This window comes from Bubalus bubalis, chromosome 4 (assembly GCF_019923935.1).
Source record: "Bubalus bubalis isolate 160015118507 breed Murrah chromosome 4, NDDB_SH_1, whole genome shotgun sequence".
Taxonomy (NCBI): Eukaryota; Metazoa; Chordata; class Mammalia; order Artiodactyla; family Bovidae; genus Bubalus; species Bubalus bubalis.
The window spans coordinates 34665577-34685810 of NC_059160.1; the positions used below are offsets into that span (position 1 = coordinate 34665577).

The 20234-nt window shown below is 39.9% G+C and overlaps 1 protein-coding gene across 5 annotated transcripts in view; it reads right to left on the reverse strand.

Moving 5' to 3' along the window:
* Window positions 1-8288: 8288 nt before the first annotated feature.
* The window catches only part of BCAT1 (branched chain amino acid transaminase 1), a 116893-nt gene continuing 104947 nt past the window's right edge, over window positions 8289-20234 (reverse strand). For all 5 annotated transcript variants that reach the window (XM_006064288.4, XM_006064286.4, XM_006064287.4 and 2 more), the window contains one exon: window positions 8289-10173. In XM_006064288.4, the coding sequence (XP_006064350.2) occupies window positions 10132-10173 (42 nt within the window). In that variant the 3' untranslated portion in view covers window positions 8289-10131. The remainder of the gene's footprint in view (window positions 10174-20234) is intronic.

Sequence of the window (20234 nt, forward strand, 5' to 3'; positions counted from 1 at the left end):
TGTCTTCATTTAGTCAGTTTAGGTTGTATAACATAACTAGTCCTGAAATTCTTAAAAAACTATTGCCAGTTCCTTATGCAATGAACAGTTTTCTGAAAGCTAGGCATGCCTTAGGTTAGATACTTGAGTCAAAAGAAAATAATACAGTAAGTCCCCTATATACAAACAGGTTTCATTCCAAGAGCTCGTTTTTAAGTTCAATTTGTTCAACAAAGTTAGCCTGCTGCTGCTGCTAAGTCACTTCAGTCATGTCCGACTCTGTGTGACCCCATAGATGGCAGCCCACCAGGCTCCCCTGTCCCTGGGATTCTCCAGGCAAGAACACTGGGGTTGCCATTTCCTTCTCCAATGCATGAAAAGTGAAAGTGAAGTTGCTCAGTCGTGTCCGACTCTTAGCTAGTACCCAACTAACACCACTGGCTTTCTAGTACTGTACTGTAATAGGTTTATAATACTCTTCACATAAGTAATACATAAAAGAAAAACACACAAAAAAGAAAGAAAACATTTTTAACATCACAGTGCAATACCTTGAAAGGTACAGTAGTATAGTACAACAGCTGGCTTAGAGGCGCTGGCATCAAGCGAACAGGCAAGAAGAGTTACTGACTGGAGCAGGGAGAGGAGATGGGAGATGGTAGAGCTGAAGGATCATCAGCAATAGGAGATGGAGGGCAAGTGGCAACTTCACTCACCCCTGACCCTGATGTTGATGGAATGCACATTCACATCTTTGAAAGATTGCAACTTGAAGGTTCATATGTAGGGGACTTACTGAATAGTACATGATTTTCTTCTCTAGAAGAGGGAACCATAAGTGTTAAGAATATTGCTTATTATTGTACTAGACAGGGTTCTATAGAGAAACAGAACCAATATACCTACCACCTATACAGTACTTATACATAATGCATGCATGCTAAGTCATGTCCAGCTCTTTGCAACCTCCTGGACTGTAGCCTGCCAGGCTCCTCTGTCCGTGGGATCTCCAAGACGAGAATACTGGAGTGGATTACATTCTCTTCTCCAGGGAATATTCCTGACCCAGGGATCGAACCAGCATCACCAGTGACTCCTGCATTGGAGATTCACTGAACCACCTGGAAAGCCGTGTGTGTAATGTATCAGTTCAGTTCAGTTCAGTTCAGTCACTCAGTTGTGCCCGATTCTTTGAGATCCCATGGAGTGCAGCATGCCATGCTTCCCTGTCCTTCACCAACTCCTGGAGATTGCTCAAACTTATGTCCATCAGGTCAGTGATGCCATCCAACCATCTCATCCTCTGCTGTCCCCTTCTCCCACTGTGTACCATTATTATATTGACGAGAAATGTTTAATAGATTATTATAACTATCTTTGAAAACAAATGCAGCTTAATTTCTTTTTAACCAGTTCTGTTTAAAAATAGATACATTGCATTCAGGATACAATCAACTTGAATCCTGAAACTCGAAAGTGTTTCTGTAAGTGAATCTCATAGATTTTTCAAAAATCCTTAGTGATGAATGAAGACCTTTGAAGAGAATGAACCATGGTTTCAATCAACACTGTCCCTTCTGCCTACAGACACAGTTAGAGAACGAACATACACGGAAGAGTCTATATCTTGGCTGTGGGTTTTTTGGTTGCAGGAATGTGATCCTAAGTTGTCACTATTTTAAATAAAGTCAGGCTATAATAGAATATTTCATCTGAAGATATGGTGTCAAGCAACTATGAAAGGTCTTATATGTGGAATCAATTCTTGATTCAAAAAATATGCTTAAGATCAAACTGAATCAGTATAACAGAAAAATAAGTACAAAGGCTGAAAATTCTCCCCTAATTTTTTTTTTCCTTCTGTTAGTAAACCGATATAGAAGAGACACTTTGTACCCTGAAGGAGACTGCTGTCGCATCTGATAAATCATATAAGCTCGTGAATGTATGTCATCACCCTCAGGAATGACAGGTCTATCTTTGTCACCCTTGTGGGATTTCAGCTCTGACACTGCCAGAAAACTTGACTAATAACCTTCAGCTGGACCTTTCGAACTCTGCACTTCTTGATAAAGATCGTGATCAAGGACAATATTTTCACAGGTTGACAGGGTCGGGAGAAGAGGGTCACTGAGGACTTTGACACTTTGAAGTTCAGTTTACAGTACTCGGTGAGAAACCTTAAGTTTTGCTGCACCGGCAACTGTCGGGATGAGTCACAAGAAAATGAATATGTGACCCTCAGAGATACTGCACTGGCTTTATTCTCGCGAAGATATGTGCATATGAGGGCAATTATACACATCATTGTTTGACAAGAAGGACACATTGTTGACATTCTCTAAGTTTAAATCGAATGCCTTCCACTTTATATTGTGCGCTTTAGGGCATGTGTTTTATCAGTGAGAGATTCATTATGACAGTGAATGGGAAGAAGCAATTTATTCCCCATATGTTCAAAATGCAAAAACAAAGGTAAGTTTTGCTAAAGATGAAGCCATACCCAGGGGAAAGGACAATTCTGAAATGCGCATTGCATTTTTTAATCCACGTTTGAAAATATGAGAAAATCTAGATTCTATCCAGGGGATTGTACTCAATTCCTTCCTTCTCAATGTCATTTTGGTTTAAAAACATCATACTACGTTTACATCATGACCAAAAACCTTGGAACATCATAAAACAGTAACTAAGCATGATTATTTTGTGCATTCAATAATGCCGATTTCAAGAGACTACGCAAACAGGAATCCTTGAAATTGCTTTATTGTTGACAAAAACAGTGTATAATTAAAGATTTGATGAGGAACCTGCAAACAATAAAGAATGTGACTATTGCCAGCAAAATACAATTATTCCAAGTCCTTTAGACATTACAAATATAGCTCTTTCACACCAGATGGTTCACATGTAACAAAGCCATTTTAGACTGCTTAATTGTGCTTTGACAAAACCTTCAAAGAATGAGGTAGTTTCCTTTACCCACCATATCTTCCACATTACCATTATTACAATTTTAGTGAGCTTAAATCCTTTTAACATGACCTTTAAATAATTATTCATAAGAGCCAAGCCTTATTTACAAAGTATTTCTTTCTACTTGATTATTCTTAAAGAGAATTTTAAGAATCACTTCATAACTGGAAAATTTTGAGACAAGCAATGGTGGGAGCTTTTTTTTTTTTTTACAATCAGACTTAGATGCAAGAGAATAAGTTCTATCACACTCCGATTTCCTCTCAGCCATCAAGCAAGCACAAATTCTTCAGAATAGGGAGTTAGGTTCCATGTGTAGGCTGATTGGGCAATTCGTGGGGTCATTCATTCTTATTCATCAATAGGGGACCATCTGCATAATTTATGAATGCATACAAATTAGCTAGCTTATTTAAAGACTTCATTCAAAATTTACTTACAGCCATACTCTTGAGAGAATACTAACACTCTTTAACAACTTATCAATGAAGTAGAATTTGAGGCAGGTATTTGTAATCCTTTCTCGACCCTGAGAATGACTTTAACAACCACTATGAAATTAACTTGAGGTTTCACGGCATGTTGTACAGTTTAGTTAAAAACAAAATGATAATATTCAACTATTTTCCAAGTCAGTTAACCTTCAACAAGGAAAGGGGGGATGGTGGCAAATAGTATTCACAAGGGGAAAAAGAAGTCGTGATTTACTCCAAGCTACATATTTTGTCTCAAGATGATTCACAAATCTTAAAACAGTTGAAGAAAAGACATAATAGACCTTATAGATATGCAATTATGAACTCTTGACCAAACTGGTAGTAATTCGAAGTGGTTCCCATGGAACATGAATGTCAGATTCCCATGTAACATGACCTCAAGGTCATGGTAAAATTCTAGTATCTGATAAGCTGACCACTATATTTAGTTATCTCCTAGCTGGCAATGTTTGTACTTGGCACCTATATTGAAAGCTGGAGATCCCTATGGCTGGCACAAGAGAAAAAAAGCTGTTTTGGACAGCACAGACCCAAGTTTGAGATTTTCCTTTCTTTCTCTACAACCAGTTGTTCTTCCTCTAATATCTCTAACTAAAATTGTCTCCATTCAGTGATGGGTAACAAGGAATCTAGCCATTGCAATAGTGAGCTTGAGGAGAAATCTGTCAGTGAAAATACATTTAAATTCATTCCCATATCACAGTTCACAATTTTTACCATCCCAACAGTGGATTCCACAGGTAAACATGATGTAACTCAAGTTTTAGACCTTATTAATTGGGCCTACTGTGGTATGAAAAATATACTTACTTACCTGAAACTTCAATACTTGAATCCAGCAGAGTCATTTGCTAAGACTGAACTTCATGCTTTTATCATTCACTAAAGCAAATATATTTACATGTATCTGGATTATTTGCTCCAAACTCTTTTATATTCTATTGTTTCATTATCATATCCTCAGATGAATATCTGGCATATATGCTGAAGATGGAAAATAAATCACTTTATTCTATCTTTCATTTTTTAATTTTTTTCTTTTTTGTCTGTACAACTTTCAGGATCTTAGCTTCCCAACCAGGGACCAAACTCCAGCCCCTGCACCAAGTTCAAACCACTGGAAAACCAGGGAATTCCCTACCTTTGTGTTTTTAAAACAGCTTTCTGGCAATGATTTTTTTTTTTAATAAAAAAAATCTCTTTGCAATATTTTAAATGGCCTTTTAAAACCTCAAGCTGTGAAAAACTGTTGTGTTAAGTTTTCCACCTGCTATTTTCTGAGTAGCTGTAATCCATCATTTTCAAGCTAAGTCTAAACAGTTTGATTTATAATTGACATTTTCCAGAAAAACTCACTCTAGAAACATTTTGTTTATTTCAATAATACCTGACTTTGAGTTTAAGAAGATCAGCAAGGATGCTGTACTTTGAAGTGTTCTTTTGTTAGATGTACCACAACAGCTTAACATTGTTCCAAAGGAATGCAGTTAACAAATATACCAAGCTGGTACAATAATTATACCAATATGCAGTGTACAGATTTGTGTGTGTGCTCAGTCGTGTCCGACTCTTTGAGAGCCCACAGACTCTGGCCCACCAGGCTTCTCTGTCCATGGTATTTTCCAGGCAAGAATATTGGAGTGGGTTGCCATTTCCTACTCCAGGGGATCTTCCACCCAAGGATCGAACTCTTGGCAGATTCTTGAGCCACCTGGATAGCTCAGTAGGCAGTAAACCAGGAGGTAATTCCTACCAGTAACTCCTAAGTACTAATCTACTGAGCAGTTTCCCATGAGAGGAAAGAAAGGAATGGAAAAATAGGACATATTTCTTCTAAAAATGAGATGAAAATGTTCATTGTGATTTCTTGATAACAGATGTGCTCTGGCCTTTGCTTCATTATCTAACTGTATTATTAATAAATACTACTTTTATACCTAAAACTTTAAATAGCAGAGTACAAATGCCATGAGGGTAATGTCTATATACTACTTATTTTCTAATCCCTACTGTGAGTTGTTAGGCACATTAATCATCAAATGAATTCATCATCAAATTACCTATAAGCTTTTGTGATCTTTATCAGTCAATATGTTAAGCTTATTGAAAGTGACTCCTTTTGTGGGGAGGTATTTAGAAAAGAGACACCTGAACAAATTCTACCTGTGGGAAAACAAAATGATAGGTGTTATTGTCGTTGTTTAGTCACTAAGTTGTGTCCAATTCTTTGTGACTCCATGGACTGTAGCCCTCCAGGCTCCTCTGTCCATGGGATTTCCCAGGCAAGAATACTGTAGCGGGTTGACATTTCTTTCTCCTGTGTCAAGGATCTTGCCGATTCAAGGATCGAACCAGCGTCTCCTGCACTGGAAGAATTCTTTACTGCTGAGCCACCGGGGAAGCCGGATAGGTGTTATATCTACTAAAATTACTTGCCAGGATTATTCTTTATAACTTAGTTCACATAGCCACAGAAGAAACCCACATTCCAGGAATATCAGGGATCCTCCTTATAATGTTTCTCTGTGCTGTGTGCTGTGCTTAGTCACTCAGTCATGTCTGACTCTTTGGACCCTATAGACTATAGGCCCCAGGCTCTTTTGTCCATGGGGATTCTCCAGGCAAGAATAATGAAGTAAGTTGCCATGCTCTCCTCTGGGGATCTTCCCAACCCAAGGACTGAACCCAGGTCTCCTTCATTGCAGGTAGATTCTTTATCATCTGAGCCACCAGGGTAGCCCAAGAATACTGGAGTGGGTAGCCTATCCCTTCTCCAGGGGATCTTTCCGACCCAGGAATAGAACCAGGGTCTCGTGCATTGCAGATGGATTCTTTACCAGCTGAACTATCAGGGAAGCCCAGTGTTCTCTAATCCCTGTCTAAACTTTAGTGCACCCCACGAATATTTATTGTTCTCAATATTACAAAAACTATCACTCACTGAAAGTAAACAAGCATTGTTTTCTGCTTAAAATATTCTTTTCCCAATCATAAGGGTAAACTGAACATATAATTTTAAAAAGGAACTTTTTAAGGAAAAAGAATACAGTGATTGAGTGGGAATGGGGAAAATAAATAAGCTTATGGCAGCAACTGATTTTATAGCACAAATTCCTTAAAACAGAGCTGAAACTGCAGCTCTAATAAAAGGTCCCTACAATTCTTTTGACCAAGATATATTCATTTATTGCCTTCAAGTGGGCACCCAATGGGAAGAGCTGACTTGGAAAAAAACCCTGGTGCTGGGAAAAATTGAAAGGAAAAGGAGAAGGGGGCAGCAGAAGATGACATGGTTAGATAGACAGCATCACCAATTCAATGGACATGAATTGGAGCAAACTCTGGGAGATAGCAGAAGACAGAGGAATCTGGCATGCTGCAGTCCTTGGGGTCACAGAGAGTTGAATATGACTGAGAGACTGAATAAGTGCCCCAAAGTGCTCTGATTTGAGGAAAGCCAGACTCCGATAGTTTGGCCACCTGATGCGAAGAACTGACTCATTGGAAAAGACCCTGATCCTGGGAAAGATTGAAGGCAGGAGGAGAAGGGGACGACAGAGGATGAGATGGTTGGATGGCATCACTGACTTGATGGACATGAGTTTGAGCAAGTTCTGGCAGTTGGTGATGGACAGGGAAGCCTGGCATGCTGCAGTCCATGGGATCACAAAGAGTCAGACACTACTGAGTGACTGATCTGAACTGAACTGAGACCACTTGTTTGGGTACAACTGTATCAAGCAACAAAATTGATATGATGAAGAATTCTCATCCAGGGTATATAACATAAGCTTCTCAGATCTTCAGAAGGCTAACACTGCCAAGTCATATAATCAATGTGACATTGCACTTTCTTGTAGCTACTGCAGATCTCTTTTTCCTCCCTAGTGACAACCTTTTAAGAAAAGAATAAAGGGGGTTTACTAAGTAGGAAAAAAAAAAGTGATTCTCGAACAATGTTTCCCAGGCATTTATTCCTTTTTCCCTTTTATTTTTCCGCTGTACTTTTGGAAGAAAAGGTTTTATTATGAGCGTATTCATTCCTGCAAGTTCTGGGAAACATAATACCTGTCCCTGAAATGGACTCGTCTTTTGGTGTATTGTGAGCTGAATCCTTGATAAATGACTGCAACAGAGAAATTCCTAAAAGCAAACAGCTTTAGGAAATGCTCTGGTTATTTCTAATGCCTGAACACTTTGTTTTAATAAGATCTTGGTTTCCACTGATTTTGTTTTGAAAAAGGCTGACGAACTCAGTCTGAAATGTAAAAATGGGGGGAAAAAAATGGAAGGAAGAGAACATGCAAAATAAGCTAATCATTATCATTTTAAGTGCCACCAGTTCTGTTTATAATCATGCACATGTGAATTGCTGAATCTCATTTGATCAACCCAATTAAACATTAAATAATTGCAGCCAATTATGCAAATATCAGCAACAATATTAATTTGTTGATCTTTTTGAGCAGATTAGCCTCACATGTTCCTAATGCTAGACTATCTTATGCCTTAAATGATCAATTAGTGTTACGATAACTAAGTCTTGAAGAATGGATAATTGCCTAGTTATAATGTGCCACTCTTGCTGTATTAATCCACTGCAATTAAACAAACAGTGCACAAGGAAAAAAGATGTGCAGATGTTCCTTTTAAATCTATTTAACAAGTTAGTGTCAAGGTCAATTTCCTGTCTTATTACTTAAATGAGAATGGCAGATTGTGTTCGCTGTTTTAGGAGACTTGGTTCCTTTAAATGTATATCCTTCGTCTTCACGAAGTCTGGTTTTTAAGGGCTTAAAATGCTCTTAAGGTTTGATGAAAGAAATCACACAGACATAATGTCAAGACATATTGTTCTTCAACTTTTACAAGGAACATGTCTAGCCATACTAAATTTAGAGATGCAAAGTATAAAATGTATTTGTGGCAAACAAATGACTTCCATTTCTCATAGGAATGTTGAGTCTGGTTATTATGTGCTACTTGACAAGTTAGAATTACCTTAGGTCATTTCTAGACTACAATATTGAAAGTGAGGTCACAGGTTTAGCAAAGGCAAACGCATACCCTTAGAATGCTACTTGGTGAACAGCGTGCAGGCAGGACAGTTAAAGCATGTCAGACCTGAAAAGAACAGACTCTCCCAAGACTTCAGATTGCCAATTAAGAGCCCCCTAAAAAAGATATTTTTACCATTCCTTTTCATCTTCTACTTTCCTCATTTTCATTTTACCATTCCTATCTAAAAAGACCCTATGGCCAAAAGTCTTGGAAAAGAATCAAAGCCCCATTTGCTATGTGCTGCTAAATGCCTTAAGGAAATTTTTCCAGCACGTCAAAGTTTTAGAATTTTTTTCCTTGCTCTGAAAAGAGAATGAAATATGATCAGCAAGATGAAAGTTATTAGGACTGAAGGAAACCAAAATAAAATGTCTGAGAGTTGACCTTCCAAGGGTAAATGTTTTCTATCAAGATTTGACTTTCCCCTAGATAAACCAGGACACTACAATTTTAACTCACAGCTCCCAAACAAGGAAAATATCATCTATAATCGCTCTCCCTATACCCTAACCATGTGCTTATCCAATCCCCATTCAACAGGAAAGAGCACCTATAAACCCAGAGTATAAAATCCAGAGTATATTCCTCTTTGCTTTCTACCAAAAAACTAAATGATTTATTTTGTATTTAACACTTTAACATTTATGTATTCGACATATAACATATAACATGTCATTTCCATTTGGTTGATATGATATCACCACCTTTTTAGAATTATTACTTTAATTCCCAGACACTCTTCAAATAAGAAATCATTCCTCCAACAAACTACAATCAGAGTATCTCTAATGACTTGGCAGTCCATGGAAATTAAAGACAACATGAGGTAAATATAGACAAAGTCAGAATCAATCACAAATTCTAATAAAGAGGTTTCATAATATAGAAACAAAGAAGGTACACTTCTATAGAAGCTAAATGTTCATTCATTCCTTACTATGGGCCAGGCTGGGGGATGCAAAGATCTATAAGGCACAAGACCCTCAGTCCTGTAGTGAAGCCTGCCCACGAATTACAACACAATCTGGAGACAGCAGGGGTGGTCTTGTTGATGTATCAGTGGAGCCTGGTGCAGACTGTGATTATCAGGAAGGAGGAGAGATTCTCCCTAAGAGGACTTGGGGGACCTGGAAAGAAATGTAAGGGAAAGAAATCCAGTTTCTCTAAGTCTTGATTTATAAACAACAACAACACACTTTTCTGAGAATGGAGATGTGGCCTGGGAAATGGAACCTATGAAATGTACTCAGATCAGCTTTCAAACACAAAGACACTCATTGGTTGAGAAGCACAACATAACTTAGGCTAAAGAATAAACATTTTTTTAAAAAAATCTGAGTGAAGCCCTAAGGGAGGCACTAAGATTATGGAGGAAAATTCTACAATTATATGGCTTCCATAATCAACTCTCTAGAGAAGGTAAGGAAAACTTCTAGGAGCAAGTTTAGAAACGATCATTGGACAATTGTGATTCGTCTTCTCTGGCATGAGGAAACAATCGCCCTGGTAACGCAGATAATATGAACAACAGCACAACTAAAATCAGGTAGCCAAAGACATTTCCCATAATTCAAATGCCACAATCTGTCCCAAGCGCACACGTCCCGTTCCTGTCCATTCAGGCTACCGTGATTGTCCAGTCGCTCTCTTCTCTTCCGTACTACAAGAGAAGCAAGAAAACAGGTTTCAGTGTAAAAGCTAACAGCACAGGAACAGCTTATAAATAAACTTAATGATATAACCAACGTTGAACAAATGGTTCATTTCTGTTTTGTACATTAAAAGCAGGTTCATATTGAAAATAAGACTATGTATAAAGAAACAGTCAAATACCTGGGAAGAATCATAGATTGTATAATTATTGTTGAGCTCAAATTTAGAGCTGGTATAGGTTCCTTACATATGCCTTTTCATTGCTATTCTGTATTTAGTTTCTCAGATCATGTCTCGTTTTCGCTTGAATCGCCTCTTTAGTACTAATATAACTTCAGTTGAAATGAATACAAAACATTAGAATTCCTGAATTGGAAAGAACATTACAAATCATCTAGGCTGCAGGGAATGAGCCAAATAAGTGTGGCTCTGGATTTAACTTCAGAGCAGTTCTACTTCTATTTGTTTCGTATACTGGGATTCCACGAAAGGTCTCTTTTGCAGAAAGTTCTAAGGCTTAAAAAATCAAGTGTGAAGAGCAATAAACTTTTAAGTCCAGCTTCTCATTTAAGGACACTAAGGCTCTAGCAAACTCTGTTTTTAAAATTTTCTTTTATTGAAGTATAGTTGATTTACAATGTAATGTTAATTTCAGCTATGCATACATATATATGTATGTGTGTATATATATATATGTACATATACATGTCTATATATATATATGTTGTTGTTCAGTTGCTAAGTCATATTCTACTCTTTGTGACCTCCATTGACTGCAGCACTCCAGGTTTCCCTGTCCTTCACTATCTCCTGGAGTTTGCTCAAACTCACGTCCATTGACACGGTGATGCCATCCGACCATCTCATCCTGTCGCCCCCTTCTCCTCACAATCTTTTCCAGTGAATTGGTTCTTTGCATCAGGAGGCCAAAGTACTGGAGCTTCAGCTTTAGCCTCAGCCCTTCATATATATATATATACACAATATATATATTCATTGGAAGGGCCTATATATATATAGGATTCCCTGGTAGCTTAGGTGGTAAAGAATCTGCTTGCAATGTAGGAGACCCTGGTTTGATTCCTGGGTCAGGAAGTTCCCCTAGAGAAGGGATAGGCTACCCACTCCAGTAGTCTTGGGCTTCCCGGGTGGCTCAGAAGGTCAAGTATCTGCCTGCGATGCTGGAGACCTGATTCGACCCTTAGGTTGTGAAGATCCTCTGGAGGAGGGCATGGCAACCAACTCCAGTATTCTTGCCTGGAGAATCCCATGGACAGAGGAGCCTGGCAGGCTACAGTCCACAGAGTTGCAAAGAGTCAGACACGACTGAACAACTAAGCGTTGTACTGCTGCTGCTGCTGCTGCTAAGTCGCTTCAGTCGTGTCCGACTCTGTGCGACCCCAGAGACGGCAGCCTACCAGGCTCCCCCATCCCTGGGATTCTCCAGGCAAGAACACTGGAGTGGGTTGCCATTTCCTTCTCCAATGCATGAAAGTGAAAAGTGAAAGTGAAGTCGCTCAGTCGTGCCCGACTCTTAGCGACCCCATGGACTGCAGCCTACCAGGCTCCTCCATCCATGAGATTTTCCAGACAAGAGTACTGCAGTGGGGTGCCACCGCCTTCTCCGAAGCATTGTACAGCACCTATATATATATATTTCCATATTCTTTTCCATTATGGTTTATCACAGAATACTGCATACATTTACCTGTCCTATACAATAGGTTCTGTTGTTTATACATTTTCTATATAGTTTCCTTCTGCTAATCCCAACTTCCCAATCCATCCCTCCCCGACTCCCATCCCCCTTGGCAACCATAAGTCTGTTCTCTTCTAGGAAACTCTTAACTACAGCCCAGTTCTGTCTCTGTGCAATGCTATTTCTCCTCCATCACACTGTCCATGTCCTGGGTGCCTCTTAATGGAGCTTTAAAGACTTCAGAGAGCAGAATCTATCACATTGGTAAAAATACTAGAAGCTAAGAATGGGTCCCCCTACAACCTTCTGGTTTCCTTGAAAAGGAGAATGAAGGAAGCCAGTGTCACTAAGTGACTTACTTAATCCACATCAGCAAGTGTTGCCTACAGAGTATGGCCTCCCACTGTTCACACTGTTGATTTCATAATGAATTCCAGACAAAACATTCCCAAAATCTGCCTGATTTATATATAGAGAGAAATACACGTTTTATTTTTCCTATTTGAATTTCCATTAATACATTAGACACTTTAGCCATTAATAATAATTGAGTGTCAGCCTACTGATATTTTGTATGCTAAGTGGGTTTCCACATTTCCTATTGGGTATGTGTGTGTTTGCATACTAAGTCACTTCAGTGGTGTCAAACTCTTTACGACGCTATGGACTGTAGTCTGCCAGCTCCCTCTGTCCTTGGGATTCTCCAGGCAAGAATACTGGAGTGGGTTGCCATTTCCTTCTCCAGGTGATCTTCCGGAACCAGGAATCAAACCCACATCTCTTGTGTCTCCTGTACTGTAGCTGGGTTCTTTACCATTAGCGCCATCTGGGAAGCCCTATTGACATTTTAGCAGATCTACAAACTTACGATTCATGACTATAATTTCATCATGAATCTCACCAGTTAAAATGAATTTGCTTTCAGTTACTCATTTTAGTTTTATCAACAGTCAAGATCAGTTTTGAATACAATGATAGTCATAGGCTGTGTAATTCTAGGAACCTACAGAATATGTATTAAGGTTTTTCTCTCTTGTCCTGCAACTCATGCTCTCATGTAAAATCATAGCATCTTGAGATATTATTCAAGGGATGTGAGAATACAGCTAATTCATAGTATCTAGACCTAGGTGATTATCACCTTTCATTTCAATGATGAATAATGTACTTTAATTTTCCAAGGTGAAATAATTCAAAGTAGAGATGACAGATTTTAGCAGGAATAGAAATATGCTGCCTTTAAAAGGTATCCAGAGAAGGCAGGGAAAGAAAACACTTGTCTGCATGGACCAGGCTGTCCTTATACTGCGGTCAGTGCTTTTAATGGGCTTCCCTGGTGGCACAGTGGTAAACGAATCTGCCTGCCAATGCAGGAGATGAGAATTTGATCCCTGGGTCGAGCATATCCCCTGGAGGAGGAAATGGCAACTCCAACATTCTTGCCTGGGAAATCCCATGGAGAGGAGCCTGGCAGGCTACAGTCCATAAGGTTGCAAAGAGTCGGACATGACTTAGTGACTAAACAACAAAAATGCGTCCTTAACACTACCATAGCAACAGCCTTTAATGTCTGCAGTGCAGTAAATCAAATCCAGCCTGTGGGATGGTACTTTGAGTCCATGTGGAAGGCTCAGTGTGATGTGCAGAACTTTTCAACTTTTCATCAATTCCAATTAGACCACTGAACTAAAACGTGACTAACAATGACAATCTTATTACTTGCATTCAATGCACATTTGGCAAAATTTTACAAGGCCTTCGCTAAAACGTGCCTTTTACATTTGGCAGAAAATTCTAAAACATCAAAGGCCAAGCTGCAAGTTAGGCACTTAACTCTCAACAAGGCCAATAAAAATAGAACCAGGGCTGCCCACAAGTTAACACTTCATCATCCTGGTTGTAGGTAATATTCAATGGCCATGCAAAGCTCTGTGATATGAGAACAAGGGGTGAAGTGTGAATTAGGGAACAAGGAGCGGCTGGGAAGCTGGGCAAGGAACTGCAGCATCAAGGCAATCTAGGATGTTCACCAAGTCTGCACACACGCACAGAATAGCTCAGGACTTCTCCAGGGAAAGAACGGTTATTTATTCTCACAAAGCTGCAGCCACTGGTGGGAAAAGAGATTTTTAAAATTCTAACTGGTGATGGGCTATCAATACAGATCACGCTTTGACCCCACTCATCTTCCCTTATTTTAAACTACTGAAGATGTCCACCTCTGGGTCTTGACAATCACTCCTCCCCCTTTCTGAAATGGCAGTAGAAGCACTGCTAGTTACTCAAACGTGCTACCCTGATGTTTACGACCTGGGCTGCAGCTTTTATCTGATCTTGACAGCAGTTGCGATGTATATCTCACTTTGAAAAAAATCTAAATCAGATTCTCTTAAGTTTTTTTTTCTTTTTGTAAAATAATTTGACATTTTTATCTCTTCTCAGAATGTGTTAATACACAAAGGCAACACGTTTTTATTCTTTAGTACTTGCTTGGTGTGTCACTCACCCATTCATTCCTTTCTCAACATTACTGAGGTTCTTGCCTGGCGGTCCAGTGGTGAAGAATCTGCCTTCCAATGGCGGGGACGTGGGTCCAATCCCTGATCAGGGATTTAGGATCCCACAAGCCACAGGGCAACTAAACTCACATGACACAACTAGACAAGCCCACGTGCTGCAATTACTGAGGCCGTGTGCCGCAAGAGAAGCCTGCAGGCACCACAACCAGAGCAAGTCACAGCCAAAAATGAATTAATTAAAACAAATTTTAATTAATAAATTAATCTTAAAAATTGAAGAATATAGTACAAAGAGAAAATGTTAGCAGGAGTCAGGGTAAAAAAATTAAAAAAAAAAAAGAAAGAAACATTACTAAGTATGTACCATGGCACAGACGCTGTGAGATACTGGAGTTACAAAAAGAGAATAAAATAACACCCACACTCAAACAACCATGGAACAAAGGCAAGTGTGTGACTAATCAGAACGTACTTTAAAAGTTCTAAGTGATCCTCCAGGGGCTATGGAAAATGGGGAAGAAGCAGCAGTTAAGTGGGTGAATGTACGTTTGTACGAAGGAAAGGGGATGTTATTCTAGAGATTTAAAAGATTCTTCAAGGAGATGCATCTTGAAGAAACAACCAACATCTTATCAAACAGGCAAACTGTAGAAGATACAGGAAGGCAGGAAGGAAGCAAATAGAGCAGAGCATATTGGAGGACAGAGAAGACCTCCATATGTCAGAAGCAAAGGTGAGTATGATGGTAAGAGGAATAGCAAAGAGCAATGGGAGAATGAGGGATATGGACAGCATGTTGATGTTCTCCAAGTTCAAGCCTGGTTAAGTATGAACACAGAAGTGCTTTTTTTTGTTATATTGCTGCTGCTGCTGCTGCTAAGTCGCTTCAGTCGTGTCTGACTCTGGGCGACCCTATAGACGGCAGCCCACCAGGCTCCGCCGTCCCTGGGATTCTCCAGGCAAGAACACTGGAGTGGGGTGCCATTTCCTTCTCCAATGCATCAAAGTGAAAAGTGAAAGTGAAGTCACTCAGTCATGTCTGACTCTTCGCAACCCCATGGACTGCAGCCTACCAGGCTCCTCCGTCCATGGGATTTTCCAGGCAAGAGTACTGGAGTGGGTGCCATTGACAATAAAAACAGCAGCTGTAGTTCTACCACTTAATGAGAACCTGTCATGTGCCAGTATTAAAAAAAAATAAAAAGAAGAAGGGACTTCCCTGTTGGTCCTGCGGTTAAGAATCCACACAATGGTTCAATCCTTGGTCAAGGAACTAAGATCCTACACAAGGAGCAACTAAGCCCACAAGCTACAGCTAGAGAGTCCATGTGCAATGAAAGGATCCTGAATGACAATGAAGATCCCACATGCCACAACTAAGACCAAACACAGCCAAACAAATAAAAAAAAAAAAGTCACAAAATCAGTCTGCATTCACTGATTTAAAAAATTGGAAAAGAAAAAGGGGGAAAACTCTAAAACCTTGTCATTTGAAAAGTTTTCCCCCAAGAGGTAATTTGTAGGGCAATAAGACCCAGGGAACTACGTCTAATTAGCCAAATGGGATGAACGCTCAGCCTCAGAGATTCTTGCTCATATACAGAAATATACAAGTTAAATGAAAATCAGATCTGTGGTTAAGAAGGAATTCTCCCCCCCAGAGAAAGAACTGGCAAGAACCTTGAGGATTCTTTGGTTGCTATTGCACTCCTTTTCAATTTCAGAGCACTTGGGAGGAAACATCATGTTTCCATGTAACGTCAAAGAGATCAAATGTAAAACATGGTGCAATTCTATGCTTTTTCCTCAGTAATTACTTAAATTATTTTTCTTGGAGAGAAACAGACAATTTAGTAGCTTGGCTGACAGCATCAATTTGCCATCTTGTAAGAGAATAATTTTGAAACTAGGTTTCATGCTCAGAGGCACAAAATAATTGAAGAAGAAAAGAGGTGGTCTTAGATTCCAAAGGATGGTCCTGGGTTACTTAACAATTTGGAGCAGATATGGTGCTTGGTTTGTGGTTTAATTCAGAATCTCATGTATCCCTGCACTTCCCAGGTGGCTCAAGTGGTAAAGAACCTGCCTGCCAGGAGAAGCAAGAGACAAAGATTCGATTCTTGGGTCAGGAAGATCCCCTGGAGGAGGGCATGGCAATCCACTCCAGTATTCTTGCCTAGAAAACTCCATGGACAGAGGAGCCTGTCAGGCTATAGTCCATGGGGTCGCAAAGAGCTGGACATGACTGATTACATGCATGCTTGCATCCCTTTGTTTCTTCGTTCAGTACAGAGCTCTTGAATATATCATTAGTTTTTTAGTGTTATTACCATTATACTTTACTACCTACGGTAAAAAGAGAAATTACTAACTTCTCAGCCAAGTTATAAAGAGAATACATACAGGTAAGAGAAAAATGTTCTATTTCTCCTCCTTTTCTACTTCATATGTAACTTTTATTTTTAAACCTTTTGATATGGTCTCAAATTTAAATTGAATAAATCTGTCCTTCTATACCAGTTTGCTCTGACTTCTCCAATTTCCTGGTCACTTTTTTCACTACTCTATTCCCGGGCATCTGAAACAGCCTCTGGCATACAGTGTATGCTCAATATAATTGTTGAATGAATGAATCAAAACCATTCACTTCTGTCACCTACATTCCTGCGTTCTGTAATCTTACTTCTAAATATGCTCTTTCTCACAGGGAACTCTCCTCAATTTTATGTGCCAGCCTGAAAGGGATTGCATTTGGGGGAAAATGGATACAAGTATGCTTGTGTCTCTCTGCAATCTACCTGAAACTACGCAACATTGTTAACTGTCTATACCCCAACATAAAGACTTCACATATATACACTACCAAGTATTAAACAGACAGCTAGTGGGAAGTTGCTGTATAACACAGGGAGCCTTCCAGTGAATATTCAGGGTTTCCTTTAGGACTGACTGATGTGGAAGCTGAAGCTCCAATAATCTGGCCACCTGATGAGATGAGCCAACTCATTGGAAAAGACCCTGATGCTGGGAAAGAATGTGGGCAGGAGGGAATGACAGAGGATGAGATGGTTGGATGGCATCACCGACTCAATGGACATGAGTCTGAGTAAATGCCAGGAGATAATGAAGGACAGGGAAGCCTGGTGTGCTGCAGCTCATGGGGTTGCAAAGAGTTGGACACAACTTAGTGACTGAACAACAACAGGGCATCCAACCCAGTGCTCTGTGGTGACCAAGAGGGCTGGGGTTGGAGGGAGGAACAAGAGTGAGGGGATACATACACACACACACATACTTATGGCTGATTTGCATTGTTGTATGGAAGAAACCAACACAACTTCGTAAAGCAACTATCCTTCAATAAATAAATAAAAATGGTCTTTCTGAGACCTTTCGCAAAGGTTTCCCATCTGTCCCAAAGTTACCTCTGGACTTCTTTTATTCATACTTTAGGGTTAAGGTAATGGCACCCTACTCCAGTACTCTTGCCTGGAAAATCCCATGGACGGAGGAGCCTGGTAGGCTGCAGTCCATGGGGTCGCTAAGAGTCGGACACGACTGAGCGACTTCACTTTCACTTTTCACTTTCATGCACTGGAGAAGGAAATGGCACCCCACTCCAGTGTTCTTGCCTGGAGAATCCCAGGGGCAGGAGAGCCTGGTGGGCTGACATCTATGGGGTCACACAGAGTCCGACACGACTGAAGTGACTTAGCAGGGCAGCAGCAGGGTTTTGGGGCATATATGTAGTCACCATCTCAAAGGGGATGATACTCATTTCTGCTTTGCCTTTCAAAGTTTCATGATTATGCTGGCTGAACAACTCAGCTTTTTCTTCTGATTCTATTTAATAGAATTTAGTTTTCCCTCTGTCATCTTCACAACCCAGATAATCACGATGGTGTGATCACTCACCTAGAGCCAGACATCCTGGAATGTGAAGTCAAGGGGGCCTTAGGAAGCATCACTACGAACAAAGTAGTAGAAATGATGGAATTCCAGTTGAGCTATTTCAAATCCTAAAAGATGATGCTGTGAAAGTGCTGCACTCAATATGCCAGCAAATTTGGAAAACTCAGCAGTGGCTACGGGACTGGAAAAGATCAGTTTTCATTCCTATCCCTACGAAAGGCAATGCCAAAGAATGCTCAAACTACCACACAATTGCACTCATCTCACACACAAGTAATGCTCAAAATTCTCCAAGCCAGGCTTCAGCAATACGTGAACTGTGAACTTCCAGATGTTCAAGCTGGTTTTGGAAAAGGCAGAGGAACCAGAGATCAAATTGCCAACATCCACTGGATCATTGAAAAAGCAAGAGAGTTCCAGAAAAGCATCTATTTCTGCTTTATTGACTATGCCAAAGCCTTTGACTGTGTGGATCACAATAAACTGTGGACAATTCTGAAAGAGATGGGCATACCAGACCACCTGACCTGCCTCTTGAGAAACCTGTATGCAGGTCAGGAAGCAAGAGTTAGAACTGGACATGGAACAACAGACTGGTTCCAAATAGGAAAAGGAGTACGTCAAGGCTGTATATTGTCACCCTGCTTATTTAACTTCTATGCAGAGTACATGATGAGAAACACGGGGCTGGAGGATGCACAAGCTGGAATCGAGACTGCCAGGAGAAATATCAATAACCTCAGATATGCAGATGACACCACCCTTATGGCAGAAAGGGAAGAAGAAATAAAGAGCCTCTTGATGAAAGTGAAAGAGGAGAGTGAAAAAGTTGGCTTAAAGCTCAACTTTCAGAAAACTAAGATCATGGCTGCCAGACCCATCACTTTATGGCAAGTAGATGGGGAAACAGTGGAAACAGTGGCTGACTTTATTTGGGGCGCTCTAAAATCACTGCAGATGGTGACTGCAGCCATGAAATTAAAAGACGCTTACTCCTTGGAAGGAAAGTTATGACCAACCTAGACAGCATAGTAAAAAACAGAGACATTACTTTGCCAACAAAGGTCCATCTAGTCAAGGCTAAAGTTATTCCAGTAGTCATGTACGGATGTGAGAGCTGGACTATAAAGCAAGCTGAGCGCCAAAGAATTGATGCTTTTGAACTGTGGTGTTGGAGAAGACTCTTGAGAGTCCCCTGGACTGCAAGGAGATCCAACCAGTCCATCCTAAAGGAGATCAGTCCTGGGTGTTACTGGAAGGACTGATGTTGAAGCTGAAACCCCAATATTTTGGCCACCTGATGTGAAGAGCTGACTCATTTGAAAAGACCCTGATGCTGGGAAACATTGAAGGCAGGAGGAGAAGTGGGTGACAAAGGATGAGATGGTTGGATGGCATCACTGACTCAATGGACATGAGTTTGGGTAAACTCTGGGAGTTGGTGATGGACAGGGAGGCCTGGCGTGCTGCAGTCCATGGGGTTGCAAGAGTTGGATACGACTGAGTGACTGAACTGAAAAAATTATTCTTTATTAACATATTGGAGTTCAATTAAACTTTATATCAGTTCAGAGACATATATATAGATAGATAGATAGATAGATATAGTAGAATCAATTTGCTATACACCTGAAAGCTCATAAATCAACCATACATCAATTAAAAAAAAAAAAAAAAGACTCACTAGAAGAGAAATACCTGAACCATCCATGCAGAAAAGTTTTATTAAATTTCTTCAAATTACTTTTGATTGTTTCTATGTACAAAAGTAGAAAACAACTCTAAGTCCTCTAATATTAAGATATTCCTTTAAGGTTACAGAAAATTCCTATAGAAAACTTCTATTGAAGAGTAGAATTAAGACAACTTGTAAATTCAAAACCCACAATTTTTCTTTTATTGTTATAAATTTTGCATAAAAGTTGCTAGGTCATCAAA